Source organism: Nomascus leucogenys, chromosome 6, assembly GCF_006542625.1.
Source record: "Nomascus leucogenys isolate Asia chromosome 6, Asia_NLE_v1, whole genome shotgun sequence".
Classification (NCBI taxonomy): domain Eukaryota; kingdom Metazoa; phylum Chordata; class Mammalia; order Primates; family Hylobatidae; genus Nomascus; species Nomascus leucogenys.
In genome coordinates, this window is record NC_044386.1 from 57,064,149 (window position 1) to 57,084,689 (window position 20,541).

The window sequence follows — 20,541 nt, forward strand, 5'->3', positions numbered from 1 at the left end:
AGGTGATACAAATCAACCTCGTACATTTTGTAACAGCACTAAGAACTATTTTTCCCACAGGAAAAAATTTAAAACATAGTCCTTCCTCAAGGAACTTAAAATTTCTTTGAGAAAACAAAGTTCATACACAATAAGCTATTAGTAAAAAAGGAACAAAATAAGTTAATGAAGCTCAAACAATAAATGTAAATGGTGTATAAGGAAGGAAGAGCATGGCTGGGAGCAGTGGCTCACACCTGTAATCCTAGCACTTTGGGAGGCCCAGGTGGGTGGATCACCTGAGGTTAGGAGTCCGAGACCAGCCTGGCCAATGTGGTAAAACCCCATCTCTACTAAAAAAAAAAAAAAAAAAAAAATTAGCCAGGCATGGTGGTGGGTGCCTATAATCCCAGCTACTTGGAAGGCTGAGGCTAGAGAATCGCTTGCACCTGGGAGGTGGAGGTTGCAGTAAGCCGAGATTGCGCCATTGCACTCCAGCCTGGGCGACGAGCAAAACTCCATCTCGAAAAAAAAAAAAAAAGAAAAGTATGTTCCAGGTCAGAAGTACCAGGGGGCTTCATAGTGGACATGGATCAGAAGCTGGATAAAAGATTGGTAGAATAGGCCTGGCGTGGTGGCTCATGCCTGTAATCCCAGCACTTTGGGAGGTCAAGGTGGGCGGTTCACAAGGTCAGGAGTTTGAGACCAGCTTGGCCAACATGGTGAAACCCCATCTCTACTAAAAATACAAGAAAATTTAGCCAGGCCTGGTGGTGCGTGCCTGTAATCCCAGCTACTCAGGAGGCTGAGGCAGGAGAGTTGCTTAAACCCGGGAGGCAGAGGTTGCAGTGAGCCAAGATTGCATCACTGTACTGCAGCCTGGGCAACAGAGCAAGACTTCATCTCAAAAAAAAAAAAAAAAGGCCAGGCACGGTGGCTCATGCCTGTAATTCCAACACTTTGGGAGGCTGAGGCGGGTGGATCACAAGGTCAGGAGATCGAGACAGAGACCATCCTGACTAACATGGTGAAACCCCTTCTCTAATCAAAATACAAAAAAACTAGCTGGGCGTGGTGGCAAGCACCTGTAGTCCCAGCTACTCGGGAGGCTGAGGCAGGAGAATGGTGTGAACCCGGGAGGTGGAGCTTGCAGTGAGCCAAGATCGTGCCACTGTACTCCAGCCTGGGCAACAGAGCGAGACTCTGTCTCAATTAAAAAAAAAAAAAAAAGATTGGTATAATAAATATACAGAAAAGAGGCAAGAAGCTAAGAGTCAAACAGCAGGAACAAAGGCACAGAAACAGGAATTAACATGACACAGAAAGGCAGGTGGGAAGGCAAAAGTAAGCAAAACAATCAGCCTGAAATACAATTTGGGTCAGGAGATAGTGGGAGACAAAGGTAGCTAGAGCCACTCTATGGAAGACCTTAAAGATGAGACAGCAGAATTCTAACCTGATATAGTCAGTGAGTAATACAGCCACTCTTAAAATAAGGTTTGAGGAAGTTCAGGCTGGCTTCACAGGAGAACTGACTAAAAGAAATGGAGACCAAGGAAAGGGGACTAGTTAGGGATTTGCCAAGTTCTCTATTCTGCAGTCAGAATGACGTTTTTTTTTAATTCGATCAAGTAACTCCTCTGTATGTTGAAGCACTCAATATGATATACTGAAGGAATCAAAGACAACACCAAATTTCTAACCTCATTCTTAAATAATGGTTGCATGGGCATCATTTATAGGGACCAAGAAGGTAGGAAAGGGGTATCATTTGGAGGAGTTACCAGTTTTGATTGATTTATGAATAATTTGAGGTAGAAATTACAGTTAAAAGTTGGCCAGATTATGGCTGGTGAGGCAGAGGCAAAGGCAGGAATTATCATATGCAGCATATTAGAACTGTAGAAGTTGATACTCAAATTACAGAAGAACAGGCAAGCTCTAGGGAGTCAGCTAAGACACCTATGGGAGGAGCCAACTAAGCCTAACTGGAAATGAACCAGGAAATGGAAAACAAACAAACAACAAAAAAAGTCAGACATTCAGGAGCAAAGGGTGAGGCAGGTAGGCTAGGGCTGGGACCAGATCTTGGGCAGGAACACAGACAGAGCCCCATCCTGGAAAAAAGGCAGAAAACAAATGAGGAAGTAGCTGTAGAATAACAATGTAGTAGGCACTGTTTTAAGAATTTTAATCAATTTACTCAAACCTCTCAAGAATAAGAGAGATTACTATTATATTCCAAAATATTCCCCCAAAAAACATTTTTTTGTAATACGCTTCTCATCCTCCTTTCCGACACATGACCTTTTCCCCATTCGACTAAAGGCATACGCTGCCTCAAGGAAAATTATGGTTGTTAAAGGGAAAAAAGGTCATTTACTATTCAGCTTCAAACTTCAAAACTGATGTGTGTGTGTGTGTGTGTGTAATAAAACGACAAGTTTGAGGACTTTTTCTACATTCTAACAACTCCTTTTATTTATCAAGAGCTTGACTTGACCCAGCTGGACCACATAGCTTTAGTATGAGCTACAGTTTGCAAGAATCCAAGTTTAGGAGCCAAGCACAGTGGTGCACACCTGTAGTTTCAGCTACTCAGAAGGCTTAAACAGGAGGACCTTCACTTGAGCCCAGGAGTTCCTGGCTGTGGTGTGCTATGATCACACCTATGACTAGCTACTGCATTCTAGCCTGGGCAATGTAGTGAGACCCCATCTCTTTAAAAGAAAAAGAGAGAGAGAATAATAATCCAAGTTAAGAGACATGCCCTGTACTGAGGAAAGAGTAATAAGGACTTTTCTGATAGAAAGAGGAAATAAAAGGGTGTGTGTATACGTGTGTGTGTGTATGTATGTGTGTGTGTGATGGATCTCCCTTGTTCTAAGATGAACTGTGTTTCCCCCAAATTCACATGTTGAAGTCCCAGCCTCGAGGATCTCAGAATATAACTGTATTTGGAGACAAGGTCTTTAAAGTGCTTAAGTTACAATGGGTCTAACCCAATATGACTCGTATCCTTTTAAGAAGAGGAAAAGACACCAAGGATGTGTGCATACAGAGGGACTATCATGTCACAATAAAGTAGAAAGAAGGTTGCCATCTGCAAGCCACGGAGAGAAGCCTCAGAGAAAAACAACCCTGCTGGCACCTTGGTCTTAGACTTCCAACCTTCAAAAATGTGAGAAAATAAATTTCTGCTGTTTAAGCCACCTAGTCTGTGGCATTTTGTTATGGCAGCCCTAGCAAACTAACACACCCCTCCAGGCTGAAACCCTTTAGAGGGAAGTTTAAAAAATCAGAAAGTTTGAGGGAATCTCAGAGAAGTGGGGGTTGTTTCTCACTTCTTTTGACAAGACAGGAGCAACTTAAAGCTCCCTTAAATAATTTCTATGTTCAAGGCCGGATGTGGTGGGTCATGCCTGTAATCCCAGCACTTTGGGAGGCCACGGTGGGCAGATCACTTGAGGTCAGGAGTTAAAGACCAGCCTGGCCAACATGGTGAAACCCCGTCTCTACTAAAAAATCAAAAATTAGCCAGGCGTGGTGGCATGTGCCTGTAGTCTCAGCTACTCAGGAAGATGAGGCAGGAGAATCGCTTCAGCCCGGGGTTGGAGGTTGCAGTGAGCTGAGACCACCACTGCACTCCAGCCTGGGTGACAGAGTGAGGCTCCATCTCAGAAAAAAAAAAAAAGGAATTTATATGTTTAGTAACCCAGGTAACAGACTGGAAGTGACAGAATGGGCATAATGTGAAAGAAACCAAATATCACCTTTCTGATTCCTCTGATTCCTCCTTGATTTCCAAAGATAACCTCATAGTAGCAACGAGCATATCTGCCACGCAGACCTTGGTTTCTTTTTTTTTTTTCTGAGACAGAGTCTTACTCTGTTGCCCAGGCTGGAGTGCAGTGGCACGATCTTGGCTCACTGCAACCTCTGCCTCCCAGTTCAAACAATACTCCTGCCTCCGCCTCCCAAGTAGCTGGGATTACAGGCACCCCCCCACCATGCCCGGTTAATTTTTATTTTTTTGTGGTGGCTTTTTTTTTTTTTTTTTTTGAGATGGAGTCTTGCTGTCCTCCAGGCTGGAGTGCAATGGCGTGATCTGAGCTCACTGCAACCTCTGCCTGCTGGGTTCAAGCAATTCTCCTGCCTCAGCCTCCCGAGTAGCTGGGACTACAGGCACACGCCACCACACCCGGCTAATTTTTGTATTTTTAGTAGAGATGGAGTTTCACCATGCTGGCCAGGCTGGTCTCGAACTCCTGACCTTGTGATCTGCCTGCCTCGGCCTCCCAAAGTGCTGGGATTACAGGCGTGAGCCAACGTGTCTGGCCCAATTTTTGTATTTTTAAGTAGAGACGGGGTTTCACCATGTTAGTCAGGGTGGTCTTGAACTCTAGACCTCAAGAGATCCACTAGCCTCAGCCTCCCAAATCATTGGGACTATAGGCGTGAGCCACCGTGTCCGGCTGCAGACCTTGGTTTCTAACGCCATTCTCCAATAAAAGGAACCAGGGCTGCCGGGCGCGGTGGCTCACGCCTGTAATCCCAGCACTTTGGGAGGCCGAGGCGGGCGGATCACGAGGTCAGGAGATCGAGACCACCCTAGCTAACACGGTGAAACCCCGTCTCCACTAAAAATACAAAAAATTAGCCAGGCGAGGTGGCGGGCGCCTGTAGTCCCAGCTACTCGGGAGGCTGAGGCAGGATAATGGCGTGAACCCCAGGGGGCGGAGCCTGCAGTGAGCCGAGATCACGCCACTGCACTCCAGCCTGGGCGACAGAAAAAAAAAAAAAAAAGGAACCAGGGCTCCTTGGAGAAATGGCTGACTCTAGGACTGGAGTAGGAAACATATAGTAGATAGGCCTAGAGCATCTAAAAGTAGCAAAAATTAAGAAAGGGGTATGTCACAATGAAACTGGGTGTAGGGTATGTGGAAATTCTCTGTACTTTCTGGCACTATAAAAGTAAAAAGGGGATACAGGAGTTAATGAAGGAGCTCTCCAATGGCCAGAGCCAGAACAATTTGAGCAACAAAAAAATAAACTAATATTGGATTATAAGCCAAAGTATAAAACAAATATCCATGAGTCCATACTGATACAAGTAAATTATTAAGTTAATAAATGAGGGAGAAGAGACAAATCTTCTTTGCAGAAGAATTCCATATAGTTTATGTTGACACTCTGCCCTTAAGGAGGAAAAACATAACTACCCACTCATTAAGTGAGGGTGAACATACTTTCTTCCAAAGTGTACAGTATGGAAACAGATTTTTTTTTTAAGAGTACCTTATAGTGGAGAAACCTGACAAGCACTATCTCACGCCAGGTGATAGGGGTTAACATAAGTAGTGATAAATCATTTTCAAAAACGTACCCATGATATGATGTGTTGAGATTGGTACTTTACTTCTGTGGTCTTTGTCCCAAAACCCACAACCCCAGTCTAATCCTGAGAAAAGACTCAGACAATTCCCAATTGAGGGACTTTCTATAAAACACCTAATTAGCAATCCTTAAAATTGTCAAGATTATCAAAAACAAGAAAAGGTCTAAAAAACAAGGAAAGACTGAAAAGAAGCTTCAGCAGACATAATGTCTAAATGTAACGTAGTACTCTGGATGAGACCCTGGAATTAAAAAAGGACAGCAGGAGAAAACTGAAGAAATCTGAATGAAGTATGGACTTTCATAATAAGATATCAATACTGGTTCATTAATTGTGACAAATGCATCATACTTATGTAAGATGTTAATAATAGGGAAGACTGAGTGTGGGGTATATAGAAACTCCCTCTACTATCTTTGCAATAATTTTCCAGATCTAAAACTGTTAAGTGGCCAGGTATGGTGGCTCACACCTGTAATCCCAGCACTTTAGAAGGCCAAGGCAGGAGGATCACTTGAGGCCAGGAATTGGAGACCAGCCTGGACAAGATAATGAGACCCTCATCTCTACCAAAAAATAAAAAATTAGACCAGCATGGTGGCATGCACCTATAGTCCCAGCTACTTGGGAGGCCAAGGTGGGAGGATCGCTTGAGCCCAGGAGTTTGAGGCTGTAGTAAGCTGTGATCGCACCACTGCTCTCCAGCCTGGGTGACAGAGCAAGACCCTGTCTCAAAACAAACAAACAACGACAACAATAAAAAACCTTGAAAAGGCCGGGCGCGGTGGCTCACGCCTGTAATCCCAGCACTTTGGGAGGCCGAGGCGGGTGGATCACGAGGTCAGGAGATCGAGACCATGGTGAAACCCCGTCTCTACTAAAAATACAAAAAATTAGCTGGGCGCAGTGGCGGGCGCCTGTAGTCCCAGCTACTCGGGAGGCTGAGGCGGGAGAATGGCGTGAACCCGGGAGGCGGAGCTTGCAGTGAGCCGAGATCGCGCCACTGCACTCCAGCCTGGGCGACACAGCGAGACTCCCTCTCAAAAAAAAAAAAAAAACCCTGAAAAATTGTTAAGTTTAAAAGACAGAGACCAAGACTACCCTTTCTACTAAGCAGCTCAGAGAGTCCTCATTAACCCCAAGAACAGACATTCACAAGCAGCCCAAGAAAGTTGTTATGGCCAGCTCAAAATACACAAGCGGCACAACAAGTGCTGTGGCACACACCTAGAATCCCAGCACTTTGTGAGCCCAAGGCAAGAAGATCACTTGGACCCAGGAGTTTGAGAGCAGCCTGGGCAACATAGCGACACGCTATCTCTACAAAACTAAAAAAAGAAAAAACTTTTAAAAATATACAGAACTAGCTGGGCGCGGTGGCTCACGCCTGTAATCTCAGCACTTTGGGAGGCCAAGGCCGGTGGATCACGAGGTCAGGAGATCGAGACCATCCTGGCTAACACAGTGAAACCCCGTCTCTACTAAAAATACAAAAAATTAGCCTGGCATGGAGGTGGGCGCCTGTAGTCCCAGCTACTCAGGAGGCTGAAGCAGAGAATGGCGTGAACCCAGGAGGCGGAGCTTGCAGTGAGCCGAGATCACGCCACTGCACTCCAGCCTGGTTGACAGAGTGAGACTCCGTATAAAAAAAAAAAAATATATATATATATATATATATATATATGTATACACATATACACACACAGAACTGGCATTCAATAAGAGATACAGTCTTGTGAGCCAGCTGCATAAAATATTAGCTAAACACTTAAAAGTAGTTAAGATACCCAGGGCAATATTTCCCAAACTAGTGGGCTTTGCTATATTATTCTGTACCATAATAGGTAGGCTATGAAAATAGTAACCTGTGATCAAATAAACTAAACAAGACTGAGTTAAACAAAATTGAATAGGCTTCTTTATTAATGGATTTCTCAGAGCTTTTATATTTTAGCAGGCATTATGAACTCCAAGAGGAGGATACACTAACATTTCCCTCCAAAAGAGGTTTTCTTTTTTTTCTCCTCACCACCTAATAAATATTACAAGAAGAATATTCTGTTTAACACTACTTTGGGGAATACTGCTCTTAGGGGAGAGCAAAGGCTCAAGAACAGAGTCCCTTATTAGGTGACTGGAAAGAAAAAATAAATACAGCAAAGAATATAGTGAAGAAGATAAGACTGGAGAGTCCAGTATTACAGAAGCAAGAAAGGAAATAGTTTCCAAATAGCTAGAGACAATCAACAGGATCAAACTACTGGGAGGTCAAATACAGTAAGAATAAAAATATTCTTTGGTTTTGACTAGGAAGACTGCCATTTGTGACCTTCAAAAGAATAGTTTCAGAAAAGGGGAGGAAAGAAAGATGGCAGACATTTTAAGATTAGGATGGTTATGAAAAAATAGGTAGATGGAACATTTGTAGACCATCAATAATCTGACTTTAGCAATGAAAGTGAAAAAACAAATGGGTTGGTTGGGAGAAAGGAATATATAGATTTTTTTTTCTTTACTGAGAACAGGGGACACCCACATACTGTTGAAGGTAAAAAGTGAAACAAACTGAAAGAGACTGACAGTTCAGTAGAGCTGGGCAAGGTGGTGCACACCTGCAGTCCCAGCTACTCAGAGGCTGAAGCAGGAGGATCACTTGAGCTCAAGGGTTCAATGCTATAGTGCATCATGCCTGTGAACAGTTACTGCACTCCAGCCTGGGCAACACAGTGAGACCCTGTCTCTTAAAAAACAAAAACAAACAAAAAAAAGAGGCCGGGCATGGTGGCTCACGCCTGTAATCCCAGCACTTTGGGAGGCTGAGGCAGGTGGATCACCTGAGGTTGGGAGTTCAAGACCAGCCTGACCAACATGGAGAAACCCCTTCTCTACTAAAAATACAAAATTAGCCAGGCGTGGTGGCGCATGCCTGTAGTCCCAGCTACTCAGGAGGCTGAGGCAGGAGAATCGCTTGAACCCGGGGGGGCGGAGGTTGCAGTGAGCTGAGATCACGCCATTGCACTCCTGCCTGGGCAACAAGAACAAAACTCCGTCTCAAACAAACAAATAAACAAACAAACAAAAGTCCAATGGATGAAAGAATGGAATCAAGAGTATTAATTACAACAAGAGACTTTCCTTTGAGACCAGAGAGAAGAATGTGAATTGTAATGCTTAACCATTCCAAATAGGAAGACCTTACTTTAATACTCCCAACTTTCATCGATTTCTACCTACTCTGCCCAAGAGTTTTTCAGTCTTTAGAGTTAAGCATGCAGCGCACATGTAAATTTACTGATTCCTTGACCCTATCAGAGCATGTCTATGTTATGGTGAAGAGGAGGGGGTTATAGGGAAGCACTTAACTGAGGGCCTTAATTTTCATGAAATAAGAAAGCAAGGTAGAGGCTGTCAACAGGAAAGTTAGAAGCTCACAGACAGTTTAATTTATAATGACTTACCCTTAAGTGATTTTGATATGCAAAGTAAAACTTGTAATTATAATGGGCATTTACACACAAAAATGTGAAGATTACCAAAGAAGTGTATAGAAAGGCATCTACTATCCTGCCCAGAAATTTTCATAACTCTACCTACAGAAGTGGCTAAGTCATAAACTATTAATATAGTTACCAATGAGCTAATGAAAACAAGGATTATTTAGTAGCAAGTATGATTACAGTTCAATTTTAAACTTTTTATATTTAAAACTTTGTATAGTTTTCCATCTGCATAAAACACCAACCCTAATAGCAACTTAGCTATACAAAATTTCATTCTATTTTCTTTCAGTGAAGACACTGATATGACATTCCATTGCTTAAAATTTATTTTCAGATTCTAATCTTTTGGCTAATTTCATTAACAATTCAAATTGAGTAGATAATGATGGATCAACTACGTCCAAGACACAAGTGTGTCTCACATATAGCTCGAGGGCCCATCTATCATAACATTTTGATCACAAAAAGGCAGTCATAGCTGATTATTTCGTTATTCAATACATCACCCTATAGAGATCTAAAAGTCACACAGACTAAAAAACATATGGTGACTACCATAAGTAGAGGAGTCAGAGGAGGCTTCGTTCTTTAAATAATGAAATTAACATTGATCAGTGTGCACGGAATAAAAATGAGACAATAACCACACCAAACCTGGCAGTCGCCAGATTTGTGTGTCTTTGCAGGTAAGGGGGCCACATAGGCCAGATGATGACTACTGCCAGCTCACTAGCTGAGCTTAGAGAATAGGCAGCATCCGCACACAGTCCACTCTTGAGAACCAGAATTTACAGTCATTTTTGTCTGGCAGGGACCAGAGAACGTGGCACTGATAAACCGGGAAAAGTCTGACAGAAACAGGGTTGTTGGGGGTAAAAGGAGCCTTCAGGACTGCAATACTGGAAGGGATAAGACAACAGCCAGCCGATTAACATCCCGCCCCAGACCCCCGAGAGAAAAGAAACCATGGGGGTTGAAGAGAAAGGGGTCGTCCTTACCTTGTCATCCTCGCATCTCTTCCCGAGGCCCTCTCTGGCCTGCAGCCGGCTGCTGAGGCGGCCGTAGTCGGCCTCCTTCTGGTCGATCTGTTTCTTGTGCGTGTCCACCAACAGCAAGAGGTCCGAATTGCGCTTTTCCAGCCGCCCGCGGGCCACTTCGGTGCGCTGGACCTGGCCCTGCAGCTCGGCCACCTCCTCCTGAAGCAGGACGTGGCGGGAGGAGATGCTCCAGTAGTTGAAGGCGAGGACGACAATCACCACCAGCAGCACCACGAGCACGAGAGAGGGCAGGCGGCCAGCCCGCCGGTTGGCCCCGAAACCCACCATGGGGCCAAATCTGGCTGTACCCTAGGGGCCTCGCCGCAGACACCTGCAGGCAGAAGCCCAGGCCTCGGCTGGAGTTGCCCGGGGTACACGGCCCCAGGGCCGGCCGAGGGAGGAGGCGGGCTTATCAGTCGGCGACTAGCCGGAGAAGGGGGCGGGGCCGCAAGCCGCAGGTCCCTCCCCGCCCCCCTCCTCAAATCAGGCCAAAACGCGTTCCGGAGGCTTTGAACCCGACCCTGCACCTGCCCAAGGGAACCGGGAAAACCCAGCTGCCAGCGTCCCCCAAACCCAACACTTCACGGTTGGGAGGCGGGGAAAAAACCGGAAGGGGGCGGATTTACCCTGGCCCCACCCACTGGCTGGGGCCGGGTCGTCTAGGGGACCATTTCCGAGTTTCCGTCGACACCCCTCTTGTCGCGAGAACGTTGCTTCCTCTCGTCTCCCTCTCTCTCCGTCTCCCAGTTCTCTCTCTCGCTCGCTCGTTAGCGCTCTCTCTCTCTCCTCCCTCCCTCCCTCTCTCTCTCTCTCTCTCTGTCTCTCTCTCTCTCTCTCTCTCCCCTCCCAGTTTCTCTGTCGCGTAGGGTGTTGTGTTAATTTTGGCGGTCTCAGATGTCTCAGGTACCTGGGTCGGAGTCCTTTCTGTTGTTACCTACTGGATTCCCTTGATTCAAGGCCTAGGGAGTTCCTGCCCTACACTGGCCCTCGCGAAAATATTTGTCTTTGAGGACGTCTGGGGCTGCGACCACGGAATAGAAAAAAATAGTAGGTGAGCTACAGCCAAAAAGGGGCGACTAGAAAGGTTTTGTACTTGCTTCTGTAGAAGGGGAATTTCTCTTTTGTGCTAATGATGTGGAAAGAAAAAACAAAAAGACCGTAAAATAGCGATGCCCTAAACATAATGGAGAAAAGCGGGAGAAACCAAGCTTTAGGACTGAAAGGGGTGGTGCCAGTCTCGTTTCCAAGGTTACTGCTTTCAGGAACCGAAAGAATTTCAGAATGTGGCGAGCTCTAGTTTTTAAACGCACTGCTGCTTTTGCCTCAGCTGGGCTTCCAAACAGAAAGTCCAGACGCTGCCCTCGATGAATCGTGACTAATGCACTGTTACTGACAGCGAACACATTCTGGGTTAGAAATAATAGCTGTAACAAATTGTTTTGCGCGCCTAGTCTCATATTATCTTCTCAACAACGCAGTTTTACAGATGAAGAATCCAAGACACATAGATGTTTGGGAACGTTCTCTTATCTGGTTTTAAATAGGCTTGAATCCAGATCATTGGTCTCTAAACACCATTGCTGTCTGCATATAGCAGGCTGTTTATATGTTAAGTGTGAATTTCAGTAATGCAAAAAAAAAAAAACCCGCCTCTTTTGTTTTTTCTGCATAATTATTTTGTCCGTGCATAGAAAAATAAAAAGGTACTGGCTCTAACCTGTTTAAGGAGAGGATGGGGTTGCCTTATTTTTCAGACCTCAGGTTGAAGAACTTCCATGAGTATAAAACCTCAAGAATGGAAAAACCTTGGTATTTTTTATTCAAATCAGAGTGATATGATTTTGAGGCAGGAAGATTTGTCATCTTTGAATAATTGTTCTGTGCTTCCTATCCTCAAAAATTATTTCCCTAAGTCCATAGTAGTGTAGAAGAATTATTGCATCTTCAAAGAACAATGATTACTCTCTCAGATGCAGTACAGAAAAACACCACCAAAATTACTAATACTTGGTTCACATCAGAAGTGAGCTCTGGCTTCATAAGATCTAAGAAATCCTCTCCACTCTCAGATGACAAGCAGACTTTGGCAAAAGGAAGCAAAGCAAACATGGGAAATCATTAACTATAATGAGCCTTTCCATCTCTGCTTTCCTCAACTCATATTGGCCTTGCTCTGCTCAACCAGCAATCGAAAATTATTCTAGGCCGGGTGCGGTGGCTCACGCCTGTAGCCCCAGCTACTCGGGAGGCTGAGGCAGGAGAATCACTTGAATCGGTGAGGCGGAGGTTGCAGTGAGCCGAGATCGTGCCATTGCACCCCATCTTGGGCAACAGAGTGAGACTCGGTCTGAAAAGAAAAAAAGAAAATTATTCTATACAGTGATGTTAACTACTTAAGATTTACTGTTCCCATGAGTGTTTTCATTTTTACATAGGCAAATCTAAAAGTATAAATATTGTACAAAACACGTATACATACATTTTCCCAATAGATGTTTAATAGAACTATTGGGTACCATTATTCCATTTTACAGGTGCAGAGGTAACTTGCCGAAAGTCATTTATGTAGTAAATGGCAGAGATGACCAATCCTCTTTCCACTCTTCCCCAGAGGATTTTTTTTTTCCATTTTGATGGTTGTCTCATCAAGCTGTTCTCCTACTGAATACAAACCAGATATTAAGACAGTGTTTAAGTGCCCTCCCATATGTAGTTCTGAGTTAGGCATTAAACAAATTAAGGTAAAAGTCAATTCCTTAAACCAGGTAATCAAAGTTAACATCAACAGTGATGTCCTGTTGATAGTATGTATTGGTGATACAATATGATGATTGTAGCACTCTGTGTGGTCTTCTTCACAAAGACTCATAGTCCTAGTCTACTCATGAGAAAAACATAGACAAATCTCAGTTGAAGGACATTCTAAAAAATACTTGACCAGTATTCCTCAAACTTGTCAAGGTCATGAAAAAAAGGAAAATTGGAAAATCTTTCATGGCCAAAAGAAGCTTAAGGAGATATGATGATTAAATGTATTGTATCCTGGATGGGATCCTGGAACATGAAAAGGATATTAGGTAAAAACTAAGGAAATCTGAATAAAGTATGGATGTTAGTTCATAATAATATATCAGTACTGATTCATTAATTGTGACAAATGCACCATACTAATGCAGGGGAAACAGTGTGGGATATATGGGAACTCTACTATTTTCACAATTTTTCTGTAGATCTAAAGCTGCTAAAAAATTATTTTTAAAAAGTCCATTCCTGTCTTTTAGAATATGTTATCAAGTATAGACATCAATATCATATAACTGTAAAGGCAGTGTAATTGTAGATAAATAATGTTTCTTGTGGTTTTTTTGTTTGTTTTATTTTGTTTTTTAAAAGATGGGGTCTTGCTCTGTCACCCAGGCTGGAGTGCAGTGGCTCGATCTCGGATCTCAGTTCACTGCAGTCTTGACTTCCCCAGCTCAAGTGATCCTCCTGTCTCAATCCCGAAAGTAGCTAGGACTACAGGTGCCTGCCACCACGCCCAGCTAATTTTTGTATTTTTTGTACAGACAGGGTTTTGCCATGTTGCCCAGGCTGATTTTGAACTCCTGCGTTCAGGTGATCCTGCTGCCTGGGCCTCCCAAAGTGCTGGGATTAAGGCATGAGCCACCATGCCCGGCCAATCATAGACAACTAATGGGGGTTTTTTCTTTCTTTTTTTTTTTTTTTTTTTTTTTTTTTTTTTGGGAGACGGAGTCTCACTCTCACCCAGGCTGGAGTGCAGTGATGTGATCTCACCTCACTGCAACCTCCGCCTCCTGGATTCAAGCAGTTTTCCTGCCTCAGCCTCCCAAGTAGCTGGGATTACAGGCTCATGCCACCATGCCTGGCTAATTTTTTGTATTTTTTTGTTTTTTTTTTTTTTTTTTTTTAGTAGAGATGGGGGTTTCCCTATGCTAGCCAGGCTGGTCTCGAACTCCTGACCTCGTAATCCACCCGCCTCAGCCTCCCAAAGTGCTGGGATTACAGGCGTGAACCGCCGCACCCGGCCAACATACAATGTTTTAAGGTTTAATTGGTAGGCCAGGTGTCCCAGCCACTCAGGAGGATGAGGTAGGAGGATCATTTGAGTCTGGGAGGTGGAGGTTGTGGTAAGCTGTGATCGCATCAGTGCACTCCAGCCTGGGTGATGGAGTGAGACCCTGTCTCAAGAATAAATACATTAAATAATTATATGGATTTAGTTTGGGGATAAGCATCTGTTATCGGGTAGCAGGTGTAGGAATTTTGTGTTTGGATGAAGTCATCTTTAAAGGCAAAAATCGGCCGAGCGCAGTGGCTCACGCCTATAATCCCAGCACTTTGGGAGGCCGAGGTGGGCAGATCACGAGGTCAAGAGACTGAGACCATCCTGGCCAACATGGTGAAACCTCGTATTTACTAAAAATACAAAAATTAGCTAGGCGTGGGGGCATGCACCTGTAGTCCCAGCTACTCAAGAGGCTGAAGCAGGAGAATCACTTGAACCCAGGAGGTGGAGGTTGCAGTGAGCTGAGACCGCACCACTGCACTCCAGCCTGGTGACAAAGAGAGACTCCGTCTCAAAAATAAATGAATAAAGGCAAAAATTATGTCGTTTGTTTCTCTTACATAATCCTTCTGACCCCCTTTCTTAAGCCCACAACATAATTTCACATATATTGTCTTCAGTATATTTTGACCCATAAAAAGTTTGACATGCTGAAATTGGGCAGAAAAATGGATTATTTTATAGTTTATTCCTCAATATTTTGGACATTTGGTAGGACTAGGTTAGAGAAGGTGGCAGCTCATAGAAATAAGAAATACACAGATGTGTAGGCAAGATTCCTTCTACTGCTAATGAAAAAACCTAACTTAAAACTAGCTTAAGAAAAAAAATTATGGCCGGGTGCGGTGGCTCATGCCTGTAATCCCAGCACTTTGGGAGACTGAGGCAGGCGGATCACGAGGTCAGGAGCTTGAGACCAGCCTGGCCAACATGGTGAAACGCCATCTCTATTAAAAATACAAAAATTAGCCTGTAATCCCAGCTACTCGGGAGGCTGAGGCAGGAGAATTGCTTGAACCCAGGAGGTGGAGGTTGCGGTGAGCCGAGATCGCACCACTGCACTCCAGCCTGAGTGACAGCGAGACTCCATCTCATAAAAGAAAAAGAAAAAAATTATTGGAAGGATACTAGGATAGTTCACAGTACTACTATTGGTGTAGCAGTAGGAACTGGAGTACCTACAGGGGATTTGATGCTTCCAGGACCTCTAACCCTTTCTGTTTCTCCCCTCTGCTTGGCTTTATTCACTACTTCAGATGGTCCTTTTCCTTGTAGGCAGCAAATATGGCCCCAGCATCCATAGAGTAAAATCTTGACATTTCTCTGATCTGAGAAGAAAGGGAGGTTTGTCTTCTAGCTTTCAGTACAAAAATCCTCAGGGAAGGATTTTGATTGTCCAAGCCTGGTCATGTGCCCACGCCTTGTACCCATTACTGTGTTCAGGGAGGTGAAATTTTATGATTGGCCCAGCATAGGACACTCCTCTTTGGCCAGTGGGCAGTATGTTACTATGAAACAGTGTATTGGGTAGACCAAAATAAGTAATGTTAATTACAACTGAGTTTTCTTTTTCTTGAGATATATTAAGTACTTTCCTTCCAATTAGGAACAGTTAATGTGTGAATAAAGCCATGGTGTCATGGGTTGCGTTATCCAGAAAACAGACTATGAGATGGAGATTAGTAATAGGAAGTTTTTTTAGGGAGTGTTCTTGGGATCACCACTTGCAGAAGGGAAGGGAAAGAAAGAGAGGAAAACAGGATGAGCAGAGGGCGAAGTTGGGCTGCTGGGAAGTTTCAGTGAAAGCTTCAGGCAACTCCACGTAGAACTCTGAAGCTATGGTGACCCTTCAGAGTTGTCCTGGGTTGGAAGGGCTCAGGCCTTTATACTCCCACACCAACCAGGTTTTGGATAATGAAGGGGAAAGGCCAAACTGCAATCAATTAGTAACAATGCCTGGGCTGGGTGTGATGGCTCACGGCTGTAATTTGAGAGGCTGAGGCGAGTGGATCAGAGGTCAGGAGTTCGAGACCTGCCTGGCCAACATGGTGAAACCCCATCTCTACTATAAATACAAAAATCAGCTGGGCATGGTGGCGGGCGCCTGTTATCCCAGCTACTCAGGAGGCTGAGGCAGGAGAATCTCTTGAACCTGGGAGGCAGAGGTTTCAGTGAACCGAGGTAGTGGCACTGCACTCCAACCTGGGCAACAGAGCAAGACTCCGTCTCAGAAACAAGCAAACAAACAAACAATGCCTGGATTGGTGCATTTAAAAAAGATTAGGAAAATATATCCGGACTTATTGATAAAGCAAACTATAGTCGATTTATAGTTCAGCCACAGGCACAGAAAGGGAGTATGATGTCATGCATGAGTAATGGATGCCGTGGTGTGCCACCCAGATCCCTCTTCAGGAATGAATGACATATTCCCCCAGCTGCTGGGAGTGCTGTCAGCAGACACCTCTCAGTGATCAGTCAGCCACCTTCAGAATTGCCTCAGCTAAAGAGGGCTGCTTCATAAAGGGAATACCCCAGACCCCCATCCAATACTGGTCAACAGAACACATGTGTTATTTCCCTATGAAAAATCCATTTCCTATAGTTGTGTAGCATGAGGCAATATACTGTAAGAGTAAGGTGGGCTCTGGAGTAAGAATTCATGGGCTGAAAGTCATCTCTTCACTGTTACTAATTTTGTAACATCAGGCAAGGTACTTAACCTTAGTTTTCTCGTTTCCAAAATGGCAAATCAGTTAGGATTAAGTTTGGTGCCATGTAACAGGAAAATAAATAAATAAAAATAAACAAGATAGGATTTTCTTCTCTCACAAATCTGGAAGCATGCCATTCAGGACTGACACGGCAGGCTCCTTTGAGTTCACCGCTCAGTCATCCCTACAGTGTCGCCCTCATGTTCACTTCCAGCCATGACGTTCTTGATGCAGGAAGCAGAAAGGGCCAGGCATGGTGTCTCATGCTTGGAATCCCAGCACTTTGGGAGCCTGAGGCAGGAGGATTGCTTGAGCTCAGGAGTTTGAGACCAGCCTGGGCAACATAGTAAGATCTTGTCTCTACAAAAAAATTTAAAAAGCAGGGGTGGTACACACCTGTAGTTCAAGTTGTTTGGGAGACCGAGGGAGAAGGACTGCCCAGCCTGGGCCACAGAGCAAGATGCTGTCTCAAAAAACAAAAGAGGGCCAGACACGGTGGCTCACGCCTGTAATCCCAGCACTTTGGGAGGCCGAGGCGGGCAGATCACAAGGTCAAGAGATGGAGACCATCCTGGCCAGCATGATGAAACCCTGTCTGTACTAAAAATACAAAAATTGGCTGGGTGTGGTGGCACACACCTGTAGTCCCAGCTACTTGGAAGGCTGAGGCAGGAGAATCTCTTGAACCCAGGAGGCAGAGGTTGCAGTGAGCCAAGATTGAGCCACTACACTCCAGCCTGGCAACAGAGCGAGACTGTCTCAAAAAAAAAAAAGGAGGAAGGGTACACCCCCCAATTTTTAAGAAGACTTCTCCAAATACACATTTCTACTCATTTTTCCTTGACCTGAATTCAGACACAGAGTCATCTTAGACATTAAGGAGGCAAGGAAATACAGTGCTACAGCAGAGCAGCAGTGTCCCCAGTTGAAAATTCAGATCTTAAGAAAAGAGAAGAAAGGTACAAAGAGACAACCGAAAACCAAAAAACAATTCTGAAATCTATGAGGATAATAATAAAGCCTATTTCACATGGTTGTTTTATTAATTAATAAGTGTACAGTGTTTAGAAGTGGCACTTGTCAAGTATTCAGTAAATCTTGCTACTGTGGCTACTATTACAGCAGTGGTTCTCAATTTGTAGGAGGCCATAAATGTTCACTATATTTTCACTAACTTTTGTCCATGAACAGAAAAATTAATGTCTACAAAATCTCATTACTGTAAAAAAGAGTTTGAAATTATGTTGAATAAAATTTTACTTAAAATTGAGCTGGTTTTGGTGGCTCATGCCTTTGATAGCAGCACTTTGGAGCACCAAGGCAGGAGGATCACTTGAGGCCAGGAGTTTAAGACTGGTCTGGGCAACATAGCAAGACCCCCATCTCTACCAACAAATTTTAAAAATTAGCCAGGTATGGTAGCACATGCCTGTAGTCCCAGCTACTTGGGAGGCTGAGGTTGGTGGATCTCTTGAGTCCAGGAGTTCAAGGCTACAGTAAACCTTGACCACACTACTGCACTCCAGCTTGGGTAACAGGGCAAGATCCTGTCTCAAAATAAATAGCAGGGCAAAGTGGCTCATACCTGTAATCCTAACACTTTGGGAAGCCGAGGTGGGAGGAGCACTTAAGGCAGGGAGTTGGAGACCAGTCTAAGCAACATAGCAAGACCCCGTCTCTCCAAAACAATGTAAAAATTAGTGGAGTGTGGTGGTGTATGCCTGTACTCCCAGTTACTTGGGAGGCTGAGTTGGGAGGATCCCTTGAGCCCAGGAGTTTGAGGCTGAAGTGAGCTGTGATCAAGCCACTGCGCTTTAGCATAAGAGACAGAGCAAGACCCTGTCTCTAAAAAAAAACTAAGTAAAATTACTAGTGAATCCACTATAACCTTTTTCATTATGTATTTTTAAAATCAGTAGATACTGGCCGGGCACGGTGGCTCACGCCTGTAATCCCAGCACTTTGGGAGGCCTGAGGCAGGTGGACCACCTGAGGTCAGGCGTTCAAGACCAGCCTGGTCAACATGGTGAAACCCCGTCTCTACTAAAAATACAAAATTTAGCCGGGTGTGGTGGCAGGCACCTGTAATCCCAGCTACTCGGGAGGCTGAGGCAGGAGAATTGCTTGAACCTGAGAGGCAGAGGTTGCAGTAAGCTGAGATTGCACCATTGTGCTCCAGCCTGGGCAACAAGAGCAAACTTCGTCTCAAAAAAAAAAAAAATCAATATATACTAAACTTATAATTACTATCACATGGTAATCTGTACAGTCTTTGACATTAAAAAAGAAGTTTGAGCTGGGTGCGGTGGCTCACGCCTGTAATCCCAACACTTTGGGAGGCCAAGGCAGGTGGATCACAAGGTCAAGAGATCAAGACCATCCTGGCTAACACTGTGAAACCCCGTCTCTACTCAAAATGCAAAATTAGCTGGGTGTGGTAGCATGTGCCTGTAGTCCCAGCTACTCAGGAGGCTGAGGCAGGAGAATAGCTTGAACCCAGGCGGCGGAGGTTGCAGTGAGCTGAGATCACACCACTGCACTCTGGCCTGGAGACAGAGCGAGACTCCGTCTCAAAAAAGAAAAAAAAGTTTGTAGAATCAAAAGATTAAGCCCAGAGCATTGTCACTGACTGTAGTCCCAGCTACTTGGGAGCCTGAGGCAGAGGGATGGCCAGAGCCTAGGAGTTAAACACTGCAGTGCTCTATTATCGTCACTGTGATTAGCCACTGCACTCCAGCCTGGGCAACATAGTGAGACTCATCTCTAAAAAAATAAAAGGTTGGAGGCCGGGTACGGTGACTCGCGCCTGTAATCCCAGCACCTTGGGAGGCCTAGGTGGGCGGATCACCTGAGGTCGGGAGTTCTAGACCAGCCTTAACAACATGGAGAAACCCCGTCTCTACTAAAATATGAAATTAGCGGCTGGGCGAGGTGGCTCCTGCCTGTAATCCCAACACTTTGGGAGGCCGAGGCGGGAGGATCACGAGGTCAGGAGATCAAGACCATCCTAACACGGTGAAACCCGATCTCTACTAAAAAAAAAAAAAAAAAAAAAAAATAGCCAGGCATGGTGGCGGGCGCCTGTAGTCCCAGCTACTCGGGAGGCTGAGGCAGGAGAATGGAGTGAACCCAGGAGGCGGGGCTTGCAGTGAGCCGAGATCGCGCCACTGCACTCCAGCCTGGGTGACAGAGCGAGACTCCGTCTCGGAAAAGAAAAAAAAAAAAATTAGCCAGGCATGGTGGTGCATGCCTGTAATCCCAGCTACTTGGGAGGCTGAGGCAGGAGAATTGCTTGAACCTGGGAGGCGGAGGTTGCCGTGAGCTGAGATCGCACCACTGCACTCCAGCCTGGGCAACAAGAGCAACACTCTGTCTCAAAAAAAAAAAAAGTTGGTAATCTCTGGCCTTTAGGACCACTTTTTTTTTTTTTTTTTTGAGACAGAGTCTCGCTCTGTTGCCCAGGCTGGAGTGCAGTGGCACAATCTCGGCTCACTGCAAGCCCCGCCTCCCGGATTCACTCCATTCTCCTGCCTCAGCCTCCCGAGTAGTTGGGACTACAGGTGCCTGCCACCACGCTCGGCTAATTTTTTGTATTTTTAGTAAAGACAGGGTTTCACTGTGTTAGCCAGGATGGTCTCGATCTCCTGACCTCGTGATCCGCCCGTCTCGGCCTGCAAAGTGCTGGGATTACAGGCGTGAGCCACTGCGCCCGGCCAGGACCACATTTTTTATAAGACTATAACCCCACCTCTACCAGCCTCCATAGCCTTATTTTTTCTTCATATCACTTATGCCCTAGCTCTAGGATAATCCTGTTTCCCAGGGT

The 20,541-nt window shown here is 44.9% G+C and overlaps 1 protein-coding gene across 2 annotated transcripts in view; it reads right to left on the reverse strand.

The window, feature by feature from the left end:
* Window positions 1-10,609, reverse strand: part of CASC4 (cancer susceptibility 4) — a 124,746-nt gene extending 114,137 nt beyond the window's left edge. For both annotated transcript variants that reach the window (XM_003266836.3, XM_003266835.3), the window contains exon 1: window positions 9,876-10,609. In XM_003266836.3, coding sequence (XP_003266884.2) covers window positions 9,876-10,202 — 327 coding nt within the window. In that variant the 5' untranslated portion in view covers window positions 10,203-10,609. The remainder of the gene's footprint in view (window positions 1-9,875) is intronic.
* Between the last annotated feature and the right edge of the window lie 9,932 nt (window positions 10,610-20,541).